General features: G+C 42.6%; 1 protein-coding gene across 1 annotated transcript in view; it reads right to left on the minus strand.

Annotated features, from left to right (window-relative positions):
* Positions 1-2,487: 2,487 nt before the first annotated feature.
* Positions 2,488-15,500, minus strand: part of LOC137282494 (calpain-5-like) — a 31,122-nt gene continuing 18,109 nt past the window's right edge. The window contains exons 3-14 of the mRNA XM_067814246.1: positions 13,744-13,875; positions 12,893-13,017; positions 12,190-12,267; positions 11,149-11,332; positions 10,056-10,252; positions 9,222-9,299; positions 8,339-8,516; positions 7,421-7,543; positions 7,073-7,269; positions 5,970-6,085; positions 5,417-5,553; positions 2,488-4,268 (exon numbers count right to left, since the gene is read on the minus strand). Coding sequence (XP_067670347.1) covers positions 4,074-4,268; positions 5,417-5,553; positions 5,970-6,085; positions 7,073-7,269; positions 7,421-7,543; positions 8,339-8,516; positions 9,222-9,299; positions 10,056-10,252; positions 11,149-11,332; positions 12,190-12,267; positions 12,893-13,017; positions 13,744-13,875 — 1,740 coding nt within the window. The 3' untranslated portion in view covers positions 2,488-4,073. The remainder of the gene's footprint in view (positions 4,269-5,416; positions 5,554-5,969; positions 6,086-7,072; positions 7,270-7,420; positions 7,544-8,338; positions 8,517-9,221; positions 9,300-10,055; positions 10,253-11,148; positions 11,333-12,189; positions 12,268-12,892; positions 13,018-13,743; positions 13,876-15,500) is intronic.

Here is a 15,500-nt window from a genome sequence, read left to right on the forward strand (position 1 = left end):
CAAGTCCATTGTCACCCTTCTATAGTGGACCGAGCTCGACATGGTCGCGTAAAACCATTTACCGGTAAACAAAGCATAACACATTCGCCAGGTAAATTGTACCGAAAGTGAATTTTCTCCCATCAGTTACCTCCCTTGTACGTTCATATTTCATAATAGCCATTTCGTGACTTTAGGTGATTACTTAGGTTAATCTCCCCGTTGACTTAGAGTAACATCTGTTACGATTTATACCAGTTACTTCCCTTTGGTATGAATTCCGCCTTTCGTTATGGTTTGGTGTTGTTCAAGTTAGTGTGTATGTTGTGCCTAGTTTCCGGTTACCAGGTCGTCTTCGGACAGTTTCGGGATTGTCCGGGACTGTATCAGTGTTTGGTGGTTACCGTTAGAGGGTAGCGACACCGTTTTATCAAGCTATGGCGTTTGTGGGCGAATGATTACTTCCCAGGGGAGGTTAACGCACGCGAACCAGTAGGAGAAGGGATAGATTTAGACGCTGACAGTGCGTCGCTTGTTTGAGGTTGTTCATGAATGTGTAATAGTGAAAGGAATATTGACGCCCCGAGCTTTAACAGTTAATTACATGTTGCAATTGACAATAGATGATTGCCGACAGTAGTTGATTGTGTCAGTCAGTCTGGCAAAGATAAAGTTTACGTTTCGATGATTTTAAGTCAATCAGGCAAAGTATAGATGACGGTTTTAACGACTTTTCTAACTCCCAACTTTAACGACATCAGCTCAGATTTGTTAATACTTAATGCCCTGGGCACTCGTCGTAACGTCTCTTATTTTAATAATTTAAAATACAATTATTCTGTCACTACCGCTGTATATGCTAAGGTAGATGACATCGAGAAAATATTTGCAAACTGATCTGTTGATCTCTGGAAGTCGTGAGAAATGAAGCTGACATGGCTGAGTGGGTTAGATGGCAGATTAAGTGTGGGTTCGAATCCTGGAATCTCTGCTTTACTGAGAAACTGTAATCCCACGTGTCACGTAAGTGTGGTCTTATGCCGGTTTTAGCAACACCACTATACGGGGGACACCAGAAATGCGCTCCACACATTGAACCCATATGGGGAATCGAATCCCGGTCTTCGGTGTGACAAGCGAACGCTTTAACCGCTAGGCTAACCCGACCCTATGTTACGTGAGAAGTGACGATGGAAAACTGTTATATAGATGTAGTTCACTCTTTTTATTTCTTCATATTTTTTTATTCATTCACAATTATCTATTTCTTTTCCTTAGCCACATTCCAGCAATATCACGGAGGTGGACTCCAGAGATGGGCCTTACACATTGAACCCATGTGGGGAATCGAACCCGGATCGTTGACGTGACGAGTGAACGGTTTAACCACTAGACCACTCCACTGCTCCCCGTCGTTGCCGTCGCTCCCTGTTGTCCAAACATGTCAGTTGAAGTACATTGCGTGACTCATGTGAACTTTGGCTCCAAGAAAATAATCTTCACTGGGTTGTTTCAAGGTCGAGGCGTGAGTCGGAGTTACGGGGTCGTTGTAGCGTGTCGAGATGTGCATGCGGCACTTGTGTAATCAGCAGCCTGTACATTCACCCACACGTACAGGTGCAAGATCATGTTTTATTTGTTGCCTGTCTGTTTTCGTGCACATTGTTAAAGCAATATATCAATAGCTTCGAAATGAACATTTAAACGATGTTAGTTCGTTCGGAATTTATGCTTAATTAATGCTGGAATCTTGACATTCGGCACCACTCGCCACTTTCCGTAACCTCCAAGAGCTATTCGGCTGAATAGAGGTGGTCACGAACAGGAATCCTGGATCACGGCCGATGTGACTGACGACTACATTGGTGGGGTCGCCCAGTGTTTAAAGCACTGGTTCGATCAGTGAAGGTCCCGGAGTAGAATATGCCTCTGGCAACCCATGCTTGCCACAAACGGCGACTATGCTTGTCGTAAGAGGCGACTAACGGGATCGGGTGGTCAGGCTCGATTATTAAGAGACCGCCGCCACACAGCTGGAATATTGCTGAGTGCGGCGTAAAACTCACTCAAGCATTGGTTCCCTGAAGACCCGGGTTCGATTCCCATTTCTGTAGTTTCCCCGAAGTGATTATTGCTGACATGTTGGTAGAAGAGGAGTAAAACCATACTCATTCGCTCACGCACCCTCTCAGATGGTGTGACAAGACCCGTTCCTGGACCAGTCAAACCAGTGATTGATACCACGAGCAACGTTCTTGTCATGATAACACACAGACATACAACCTCTTTAAAGTGTAGATTACCGGGGCGTTATCTTCTCTGGAAAGTGAGTGAGTTTAATTTTAGAAATATTCCCGCATCATCACCTGGGGGGATACCACAAATGGGCTTCACACGTCGTACGCATGTGGGGAATCAAACCCGGGTCTTGGTCGTGACGTGCGAAGGCATCAACCACTAGGCTACCCTTCCGCCCCTAACGAAAACTGAAAACGTACATAACAACCGTTGATCAAAAATAGTACAAAATTTATTGCAGTCAATCCGTTGTTATCACAGAAGTTTTGCTTTGGCACCGAACCCTGTTAGGCATTGAGCAAAATATGAACATCACAAAACTTCTAAAACACGTTAAATGTCATGCTGGGCGTAGGGTTACCAAGCTGAAGTACTAAAACACATACCACTTTTCGTCTACTGTCTACTGGGATAACGCACAAGTCTACAATACAATGTAGTTGTTTAGGGGTACAGCTTCATTACACACTTGCATCACTTCTCACATCTGGAATTGTGACGCGTGGTCATTGATATATGGAAGCTTCAAAGGGTCTTCTCTCACGTGCAACAACATAATGATCCTGGCGATGTGACCAGGCACTCATAATTATGAAGCATGCCAATGTTAGTGATTTACCGACATGCCTTTTTGAATGGCTTTTATTAAATTATACACAGTAAATTGATTCAGAAACATTTCCATGATCGGCACAAATGTGAGATTCGAGGTCCTCGTAATCAGATCTTGACATGCTCATGGGACGTAACTCTTGTATGTACAGCATGTATGGTCATGGGAACCAGATGGTACGTTTTATGATGTTTGGTTTATACAACCAACGCCAATGTACAGTGAGGAACCTCCATTGTAAATGTGAATGAGTGAGTATTGTTTTATGCCACTTGTACCCATATTCCAGCAATATCATGACGGGCAACACTAGTGTGAGTGAGTTTAGGTTTACACCACTTTTAGCAATATTCCAGCAATATCACGACGGGGACACCAGAAATGGGAATCGAACCCGGGTGTTTGGCATGACGAGCGAACGCTTTAAGCACTGGGCTACCCCATCGCCCCTTGAGCACACCAGAAATACTCATTGTGACAATGGGGGCAATTGAACTCGTGTCCAAGGCGTGTGTTTCAACCACTAGACTGCACTTGGTCTAAAAGGAAACAGTGGTGGGACATGACAAACAGCATCGATCACATGGAACATCATACATCGATACTGTCGATCACTGGATTGTCTGGTCCGGACTCAATCAATTACAGACCGCTGCCATATAGCTGAAACATTCCAGGGTCTTACGTAAAAATAAACTCACTCACTCACTCGCTCATGAGAAACGGCACGTTGGCTTCTGGCAGACGGTTTCCCCTTCACGATTGCATTATCGAGCATATGTGTGATACATAATAAAAGCGTTTTTATAGGATTAGATTTGGCATCAATTACATGTATACATGAGAAATGTATGTACACTCTCAAGAAATAAATATATAAAATAGCAGCAAAGTTGACAGGTCATCTTTTGTTGTGTGGATCAGTGTCGTTAGAAAAGATGGATTTTAAATGGTTTGATAAAGCTGGGCAAGCTTAGAACATGTTAAACTTAGACCAGGTTAAACTTGGACCATGTTAAACCTAGACCATGTTCAGTGGTCTCCGTCAGACCTCAGTCAGTGTGTTCTCATGTTTTCTCACGAGATTATTCTGGACAGCAGGCTATGGTGACTGTGACCCGGCCAAAGTGTTCTTTCTGTGACACTGTGATGTTCACACAATCGCTGTCATTTTCACGGCTTCTCATATGTCCGACATGTTCGTTGTGTGGTTTACTTTGAGCCAGAGGAACCCCGCCCTTTCTTCCTTGCCCTCTGATTCCACCCTCTTGAGCTCGTAGCGTCGGATTAGGTTACCTCCCTTGTATTCGCTGGCACGTGACATGGGTAAGGTCACGCTCCCAACTAGCGTGTCTTTCACCAGGTTCGCTTGCCACATCTGAAACATGGAGTATCACGTTGAGATAACTGGCAACATTACTACAGGATCTATCATCCCTATGGGTAACGATCATGTATGATAACCTTCTGATACTTGCATATGTGCATTCTAGCGACTTCCAATCATGTTTACATTATTCCGTATGACGTCTAAATGTGGATATGTCGTCAAACTACAAAAATCATCTGAAAATTCCAGTAAAGCGTCCCCTAAGGATCGAGATTACATCCGTTTTTTCATATGTCCGCAGCAAAAATGTCAATGAGTAATACACAGAAAAACCGAATTGTGACGCGGATTTATGTATTTTCAATTCCTCATAAAATAACGCACGGACGTACGCGATGCATTCCCTGGGGTCAGACAATACTGTAGAGTTCGTTCAGTATTTTAAATATGTGTCGTTGTGTAAACCTCGGGAACTATATTACATGATATTACTGCCATCTTGCATAAAATGCGCAGAAGTTTAGAGCGTATGTTTTTCAACTAACACCCACTACAAAAGCAAGAACTGGAAAAACATATACAGTAGTATTAACAATGGGGTTTATACTACTTACACGAATTTTATAAATCGCATGTGTTAATTCGACAAACATGTCATGGTGTCCAGTTTAGGCAGTGCAACGTAGACACTATCCCGGAATGTGAATGTAGAAACTAAAACGTGAGATACCATCAAAAACAAACAAGAAAACATATGTCTCAAATATTTCGTTTATGTTCAAATAAGTTATCATTAAGTTCCTAATATGATGAACATTTTTATTAGACCATTATCTTTCTTAAAAGGTATTTTAACCTAACAAGTAGGAGGGAGCGTTATATTTATAAAATCATTTCATGAAATTTCAAAAGCCATCGGTCCAATCTGCAAATTTACTGGCCCCACTGGATTTTTACTCGCCACGAGCTAGCCAGCTGCAGCCAGTGGTTCTTTAGCACATTGCTGCGTACACAGCTGGGATCATCAGCTCCAGTCTGTGCTTTAATTAAGGGTCATCACTGAATTTTTTTATATGTGGTGATTAACGTAGTTCGGTTGTAGTATCAAAATATGATATTTGGTAGACAGTATCTGTGTTTGTTGTGTCAGTTCATGAAAAGCGGTCTAATCTATTCCAGTTGAGTTTGTGACTGACCTCAATGACGATATCCTCCTGTGGTTTCTTCCTGTACAACGTCACTCTGTCGCCCCATGTGGCTGTGGGAGCCTTCCTGGAGGTTGTGGTCTGGAACACCTTCCCCTCGCACTTCACGATGCAGTAGGCCTGCAGCTCTACAACACAGCATGGTGTGATTAACAGTCAACTGTTGTAACGACATTGTCAACATCTTTGTTGGTTGTTATGAGCAAATAGCGGGTGCTGAGGTTCTGTTTGAGGCTTGGATCACCAAAGGTGGTTGGGGGTTGAAAGCCGTGAATTTACGCCATCCGGGAGAAAATTCTCTTGTGCCAATTCAATATTTGTTGCATTGGCGAACGCATGCATTACTGTACACGGGAAAGCCATGAAGATCCGGATGCAATTGGTTTTCAGGTACCCATGCTAGTAAGGGGCGAAAGAGGCAACTGATGTAATCGGGGGGTCAGGCTCGCTGACGTGGCTGACACATGTCATGGTATCTCAGGTACATGGATGTTCATGTTGTTGATCACTGGATTGTCTGATCCAGACTTCACTGAATTCCTACCGTCATCACCGTTCTTCTTTACGAGGCCGTCAGCGTTGACGATGGTTACCGCCGTGGCCGCTACTTTTGGCGTCCCCATACAACCAGGGGGTTTCGGCTCATCACGAGTTAACTCCCTGAAACAACAGTTTGGGCGAGTTGAATTCGTTAGTTTCACATTAATTTTCGATGAGCTGTGCACATGCACAGGGCGTGAAAAATATTTCCGGTTTGGTTGTATGCTTTACCGATAGAGCAAACACACTCTAGGGAAAATATGAATCAAACCAAGTACATCGTTTAATGACGAATGCATGTGGTCTCAATTCATTTATGAAACAAAGGCAGGCATGAGTTAAATAAATAGCTTACTTGTTCATGTGAACAAGCTCTCGTACAAACACATCACACCACCACCGTCCTTCCTGTGCATCCCCTTCTCACAACAGTTACTAATAAAACACGAGATTTTTTATGCAGGTGCAGCCAGAATTGCACATCAATTATTGAAACGCATGGGCAAATGGATGTAAGTAGATGGATGTAAGTGAATAGTTGTCACACTTAAATAATCTTCATAAAAGCTTTTATTGACAGTGTATTTACTGTATCGACACACAAACGATCAAACAGGAACTGACTAGTGTCTATTTTTACAAGCTCTGCGCATGCGCACAGCGAGATGAAAAATAATGTAAAACCACCGAATGGCACTGATAACAGAGGACAAACAAAAGAACACAAGTTACCAGTCATTTACAGTTCAACTTTAGTCATGACTACCTCCAGTGTCCCCACTATATTTACTGTAATAGTAGACTAAGCAATACCGCGGTGAAGGTATTCTAAAAGTGTCAAGGACGGTGTCTGTCCGATACCGCGAAAATCTCAAATAACTGAGAACCGAACCCGCGAAAAAATGGTTGCCGTAAGAGGCCGCTCAAGGGATCGGGTGGTTGAAACATGTCGTTGATTCCAAACTGTGCAGATAGATGCTCAAACTGTTGATCACTGGATCGTCCGGTCCAGACTCGTTTATTTCCAGACCGCCGCCATATAGCGGGAATACTGCCGAGAGTGGTGTAAAACTAAACTCATTCACCCACTCATAACGTACTACTTACTTGAGTTTCACTGCCCCAGCTGTGAATATACGAAGAACGTGTGATCCCTCCTGCCCAGGGTCAAAGGTCGAGGGCACAAGGAGGTATCTGCCCTTATTGAGGGAGAAGCGGCTGAAGATGCTCCTTGCCTGTACGAACGGAGTGGCGTGGACACGGTCCAGTTTGTCGTGCATTCGGTACTTGCGGTTTACGTCAGTCTGAAGTACGAAGGGATGTGAATGAAGCTCGATGTTTGTTTGGTCATAACTGTCAGAAATTCTACTTTGATATTGGCCTGATAATGTACCATGGAGTATGTGATGCATTTACCACTTGCTTGAAAAGGGGAATATATCGATGAGGACCAACCTTCATTATCGTGACACCGATGGTGAAGTTATCTCCCCTTTGTTTGCATTTAACCGAGCGCCTGTCTTCCTGCTCCAGAGAGATCATCACTTCCTCCTCGTCCTGGTACACTTCAAATATATACTGTAAAGGACATAATTCAGAGGAAAGGATTACTAAACGAGATTTAACGAGCCGTAAGAAGTATTCAATGATGTAATTGTATATGTGGAAGTTAGCATAGGGTGTGTCATTTACATTTTGATAAAACAAGTGATGGATGTTCTATACGAATCACCTCTTAAGATATTGATGGCACGATCTGATACAAACATGGCAAATAGCAACATAATTAGGACTTATCTGGGAAGTGTAGCTTTGTGTGATCAGCACATACTCATTGGTACAAGAAAATGTAGTTACCCGCTGGATTGGTTTCTACTAAAAGTTACCCGGGACTCAGACCGGAATCAGAGAAACGAAATATGATGTAACTACCAATCGTACTCTAAGATAACCAAGATCACATATATGGTGATTAACGGTGGCAGGACGAAACCATACAATACAGGGACTATAGTTATAGTAATAAAGGCAGTAATGGTAATATTCATATCACAGCAACAATAATCAAACTTGCAAAACAAATCCACACAATACCTGTCTCCCTTTTACTTGCGTTTTAATGTTAGATGATCACCTTATATACTTAAAAAAGGCCCCAGAAGAATTTGCTGCCGTACGCCAGAGCAATGTTCTCATCCTTATAGTACCTTGCAGTTGTTTCCAGAATTCTGTCATGATAGAGCACACCGATGCTCAGTGTAAGCAGTGTAACATTGCGAATGAACAGAAACGGTTGCACAATGAGCAACACACCCGATAACAATGTGCATAACTCGCCGCTGGACATGAGCGCTGATTCCAAGACGGTCTCACCTGTGGGTTTTTCAGGAAGGAGGCGTGGTTGCCGCACCCTCCCGCCCTCATCGGTCTCTTCCACTCCCCCCGGGTTGCAGTAGCGGTCCATGTCTTCTTGAGGGTGAAGAAGCGGGTGTTGATCATGTGGCAGATATCGATCTGAGTGAAGTATCTGCAGAAGTCATCGAACGACATCCTAACCGAAAAAAACAGAATTATTCATAAATTACTTGAATTGAATTACTTTTAATTGAATTTACTTTCATTGGCGTTAATATGGCGAAGTTGTCGTTACAGTCATCTCCAAATGATGTAGTCGGTGCCAGGTGGGAACTACCAATTGCTGATATACCTCCCTGGATAAGATGGTCATCAGCCATCAAAGCGTTTACTGGAGACAGAACAAGAGATAAACGCGCTGGATAAAAACAAAACAGTTTCTGGTTCCGCTGTTCATTATACCGGTTGTTTCAGTCAGAAATCTGGAGCCTTCACTTTTACATAGTTTACCTACAGAATGCTTGACAACGACATTACAATCTATGTCGAAACGTCTAACAAGAGACTAAAAAGTTCCATATCCATAAACATTAGCCACATTCTTCATCTACCCAACTTCTAAATTGCCAATCAAAGAAGGTACAGTTTACTCACAACTGGCGAACTGGTGGGTCAGAATATATTGTACATATATTTTCTAATCGTTTGAAACTTAAACTTGTTTTTGCATCTGTACGACCAGCTGCCTTTGCTTAAACGGTATGATTTCTGTATATAAATGCTTAATCAAAATCGGTTGAAGATTGATCCTATGTGTGGGAAAACGAGATGCCCTGTGTGCTTCAAACAGTTTGAGTCTGAGACTTCAAATAAATCCTTTTCGAAAAGTAAACAAATCTACCAAAATTCTCCGTTCTCGTCGAATGTTAGTCCAAGGTCTTTCTTTTCCTTCTCACTGACTTTCTGCCATTCCGCCGACCTGAAACCAAGGGGTCATGTGAACACAGTGCTTGAGCGTGAACAATCAGTCATGTGGCAAGTGTCCGTAGTCCGACAGCAATTCTCACCAGATATGTCGTGATTTTAAGAGCGCTTTGCGTAGGGGTGGGGTGGCAACACCGCTTACAGCTTCTCACATTTCTCATTTCACCTTTCAGTTCTATTCATGCCATGGATGTTGCATAAGACACCTCATCTTCCCAGTAATATGCTGGTCAAGTCTACGGATCTACTCGTATAGCGAAAGCAGGGGTGTAGCTATTATTATTTAATGAAATCCCCGGACTTACACATGGTTGTTGCTTGAAAGGCTGAACAGTATATATATAAACTTAGGCAAGCCCTCAATACCTAGAGCTTAGCAACCTATTGTGCTTACATGAAAATATTACCATTGCTACGCGCCTGGGAAGGACTGCTGTTATCTTTTAGTTTCCAATATTTCGACGCATGAGGAATCAGTGGGTCCAAAGTTCATGCTAGTGAACACTATGTATCTTAGCTAGTACAAAGCTCGATGTTTCTGACCGCAAATAGCTGGAATTTTATCATTTTAACTTAAACAAATATTCACGATGTCAATTCTCCTAAACTGCCACACTCAATTCCTCTTTGGTTTACAGTTTTATAATATCCTCAATGTGGTTGCACAAATCAACCCTGAGTACTTCCGGTGAACTGTTAAGGAAACAAAGGGGAGGTCACTCTGTCATCATTATACCTCATGACCACCTACCCGTCACTCCATGGCCCCCGCCACTCCACGCCGCCCCAAGGGTTCCTCAGTCGGATCATCTGGATCTTCTCTCGGTTAAAGAAACTAAAGAGTCCAGTTCCTTTCAGGTGGACATTGCGGACATCTGTGACGCTGTAGGCGTGACCCTTCACTAGGCCGATACTGAGTTTCACCTCCATCTCCGCCGCCGACTTCGCCTGAGTGAAGTAAGGCAGTGAAGTAAAAAACATTGGCCAGTATGTGATTCAGAGCTTGTGCTCAAACGTTTCATTTCATGGCTCTGTTATTATGTGTCAGGTGCTCTGTTATTATGTCAGGTGCATGTTAACTCAATGTGTCATTTTCACAGCTTACGTCATACCTTTGTGAGTCAGTGGATTTAATTTTACGTTTCTTTCAGCAGTATTACAACAATATTCGCTGTAGAAAAATCACGGCGTGGGACGTCAGAAGACAGCTCTGAAGTTTTGATACCAGATAAATCAAACTTTACTTTATGTTATACTACCACCGACTCTACAGCCAAGGAGACAATCCACTGATCACATTTCCATTTATCGAAATGGATCGGATTATGCGACGAACCTAATTATCTATATTTCGGGGAAAGAGAAGTACGGATAATGTATCATAGTGGAGATAGGGAACCTGAGGAAATTATTGAAGAACACCTTCTCAGACGACGTCCAGACAAAATGTTCGAGTTAAGTCCGTATTATTTGCGACGGATTATCCGCCATTCTGAATGTATACGTATCACTCTGGTTGGATATCCGTCATTCTAACTGGAGGCACATGTGACCCATTCGCTCACAAGGCGCGGAAAGTGTCAACCCAAAGTGTCAGACAACATGCCCAACATGGGTACAATGTGTGAAGTCCATTTCCGACATCCGCCGTCGTATTTTTGCAGGAATATGGCTAAAAGCGACCTTAAACCATACTCACTCACTCACTCACTATAATTACATACTTGACAATTTCCTGAGTCCTGCTTCACTCTGACCTCCCACCCACAAGAAGCTGATTTAATACCGTTCATCACTACTACATCACACACTGCGACCACAATATCGGGTTGTCCGGTACTCACCACTATCGATGCACTCATAAGCGACCTGTGGTCCATGGCCTTATGGAGTATGTCGAACAGCTTCATCCGCTTCTCCTCCGACCTGTAATCACTGACGTCCAAACCCTCCCCGACCCCGCCCGTCATGTCCACCATGGCGTCCCTTGCCTTCCCCGCGGTCAGGGCTTCGTACGATCCGAACAACCTGCAACAGGGCGTGGTCGCTTTACACGGAGGCATATATCTTTTCATTTCATTTATAAATCTCAGCAGCCACGTTGGTTTAAACCGATGAACGTTTTGCACAATCACCGGAGCATATGCCCGTGTGATAGATGTAGCGCTTTCGGAAATACATTGCTTTTTTGTGTTCTTTTTTTTATTCGTTATTTTTTTCAATTCATTCATTCATTCATTCATTTAATCTTTTTTTAAAAATATATTAGTATTAATATACTAGCATTGTGTATTCTCGATATCTGATATTTACCGTACAGTGAGTGAGTGAGTTTAGTTTTACGCCGCACTCAGCAATATTCCAACTATATGGCGGCGGTCTGTAAGTAATCGAGTCTGGACCAGACAATCCAGTGATCAGCAACATGAGCATCGATGTGCGCAATTGGGAACCGATGACATGTGCCAACCAAGTCAGCGAGCCTGACCACCCGATCCCGTTAGTCGCCTCTTACGACAAGCTGAGTCGCCTTTTATGGCAAGCATGGGTTGCTGAAGGCCTATTCTACCCCGGGACCTTCACGGGGTTACCGTACAGATATATGTAAGCACAAACCTATGCTTATGGTCGTGTGAGCTGGTTTACAATATCATTTAGCTCTGTGAGGTCATATCCGAAATCATCACAACACAATGTATAACGGAACTGTCCCATTTATGTTGTGCCAAATGATTTGCAGCCATGATCGATTACATCCAACGCAGTCTGTACCCAACATAACTGACACATGATACACTTAAAAAATGAATAATTATCTACAAAATTCAAGGGGCTTTTTACATTTTCCACGTTAAACATTCACTGCTGCATGTTCCAAAACTTACTTTGCATAGGCCTTTTCCAGTAGAGCTGACCAGAATTCGTTCCTGGTTTTGGAGTGCATGAATATCAACCTGCCCTGTCTGAAAGACACGAGTAAACAGCTTATCAAATATATATATTTGGAATGGCGACATACACTGACAAGGTACATTATTAGGACATCTCGTCTTAACCGGTGGACGATGTAACACAATGCGTAGTCACCAAGCTCTCCGTTCACGAACGGTACGGGCGTTAGAAGTCTGTATTACATCTATGCAACATTGCTATTTTTACCTGAGAAAATTGTTTAGACACATTCAGTCAAGATGGGGTGCTGGTGTGCATGAAGAGCATTTTCTCTTAATATTGGCGTTCTTATGGCCTTTCTGTCGGATCGATGATAAACATTATCGACAGCTATCATCCAATTAATGTAAAATTTGGTATTTAAGGACACGTGAAAACACGAGTTTTTAGGGCAGGTGATATGCGTTGATTCGTCTTCTATCAAGTATGCTATATAATGTTTCAAACAGATAAGCATAAAAAATATCAAAATGTCCTCAACAACAACAAAAATGCTATTAAGGTGTTTTCTGCGTTAGGAACCCAAAATGGATGAAGAAAACTATATATTCTGTGTTTGAAATATAAATCAATAATTTCATATTAGAGACTTCTTTCGGTCTAGGCCGATGAAGAGTTCGGTGGTTTTGTTCACACCTCGTGGGCAGGTAGTCATCTATCACTACGTCCTCCCACTGTCCACAGCGCCAGAACTTGAAGTGGAAGATACCGGCGTATTTGTTTCCTGGCGCCCATTCCTGACTCTTGTAATCCGGTACCACCTGAAACAAACACGACCAAAAACCTCCTAAAAACTATGACATGCGGTTCTTATTGTCATGTTGTTCGTAACACATCAACATGAATGAAATAATGAATATATTCTAACGGTATCTGCACATTCGTGATAGATACTCCATCTTTCAGTCTACACTTAGTATATCTCTTAGCAGATGCCGTTTGGTGATGGTTGAAATAGGGTACGGCCAACGCAAAGGTACTTTAATTAATTTGGTTGTAATTATTAACAAGCAAACAAACGTCATTGGCGTTATATAATTTGATTTACATGTATATCAAACATAATCTTATATGTTATAGTACGTATTGGACCGATGCCGTTGGTTACGCATAATTATCTAAACATACAGCTGATTTTCTTAAATTAGAAATAACATTAGATGGTACTCAGCCATGGCTAGATTAGGCTAAGTTACATGTAGCTTGTTTGATGTCAGTCACCGATTGCTTTTGGAGCTCATAGTTCAATTCCTATCAGCCACATGTCCGCCTGGCCAAGAATCCATTGAGGCCATTATTTAAAAATACGAGCGTGGCATTGAAAACATCCATTACATCCCTTCAAAATCAAATTACACCAGCAGTGAACTTGCTGTAATGAATACGTATTTCAGGGTTGGAAGTGGTGTTCAGTAACTATTAACGGAACTGGATGGTGATGTTTGCTGAATTGGTAAACGCATAACCGAAACAACAAATAATTTTACCTTTTTCCAAAGAGTGGAATCTTCGGCGATGCAAGCACAGGCTGCAACGAACCAGCAGTTACCTAGGCTACCCTGAGAAAAGTCATCAGCACTTGCCTTGTCCATGAAAAATTTGGGGTCCGGCACAATGTCCTGAAAAAAAACCAGAACAGCTTGGAGTCACACATCAGGCACCATCTTGACGCGCTAACGGGTAACTTACATTTGGCGAAGTCGCGAGAATCAGACTGCAACTTGGCATTTACTATAGATGACCGACCACACCCTTTCAATAGTACCTAGCTAAAGCCCACAAGATTTGGTTACGAAAGAAAAAGTAAAAGTATTTCATATTCCCGATTGGTTTCATCTTACTCCGATGGGAACTTCTGGAATCTTCCAGATTCCCGAGTCGCTTCACTGTACCGGTGGTACAGGATATTCACGATTCCAGTCATCGTACCCATTATATTTTCGATTTCTCTTAATCGTACCCAGATGTTAAGGGTCTTTGGTGCCCAGAATCGAGACATTGTAACCCGATGGGACCTTCAAAGGTTTTTAGCATTCCCAATACGCGTCATCGTATCCCAGTGGCAAATTCAAGGGTTTTTGGTATTCGCGAGTCGTACCCTAATGCAAGGCTCTTTGATATTTCCAATTCGCGGTATCGTACCCTTAATACAATGTCCTTTGGTATTCCGATTCTGGTCATCATACCTGATGGTCGTTGATCCTTGTGTGTGTTTGAACGCGATTACGAACAGGTCGCAGTGACCCAGATGTAACATACCTTTGAATTACGAGAAAGGCAATAAAAATACATTTCTCTCTAAACCGATACTAAATTTTGTCTTCGACTATCTTTTACCAGCTGGACAAAATCTTTTAGATTTATGCTGTATGTCTTTTCCCAGCTCCTTAGTGTTGCATTATCCAGGACCGCATTCCCCTAAATGTAGATCCAGGACTTGTAGAGTTATGTCGATTGTAACCATTTGCGCAGATCGATGCTCATGTTGTTGATCACTGGATTGTCTGGTCCAGACTCGATTATTTACGGACCGCCGTCAAATAGCTGGAATATTGCTGCGTGAGGCGTAAAACTAAACTCACTCACTAGGTTGATTGAGCCACTAACAGCAAGATCCAATCTGATACGACACGTCCCTGCGTAGAGATGTACGGACACATGCATACAAGTTCGAGTTAGGTGAACGGTTAAATCAGGTCATTAGCGTCGATGCTTCCATATTGTCGATATCTCGAAAACGAACTGACACGACCTTTCCCAAGTGTATACAACGAGTGCATACAATCTAATTTTAAACCCTAGCTGTCTGAAACAACTAATCCTGAGCCCCTTTCAGCTCTACAAGGCCGCTCACTCTTCACAGTATATGTAGGGATAAGCAGTTTTCGTTAATTCCATATGCAAACATTTAAGAAAGAGATGTGTGATTTGAGCTTAAATTCGCTTTTACACGTTTTCCAAATTCCTTGGCGTGTTTGCCAAATTTAGGATGAAAGCCCGAAAGGTTTTAGGTCTTAAACGTCTAGGTCTATTGTGAAACCCTGAACCACCAAGAAGCATAACGACCCGTGAAGGTGCGGGGTAGAATAGACCTTCAGCACCACATGCTTGCCAGAGAGACAGCTGCTTGTCGTAAGAAGCTAGTAACGGGATCGGGTGGTCAAGCTTGATTACTTCGTTGACACATGTCATCGGTTCCCAATTGAGTAAGTCGATGTTCATGCTGTTGATCACTGGATTGTCT

The sequence above is a fragment of the Haliotis asinina genome, chromosome 4 (genome assembly GCF_037392515.1).
Source record: "Haliotis asinina isolate JCU_RB_2024 chromosome 4, JCU_Hal_asi_v2, whole genome shotgun sequence".
NCBI classification, from domain to species: Eukaryota; Metazoa; Mollusca; class Gastropoda; order Lepetellida; family Haliotidae; genus Haliotis; species Haliotis asinina.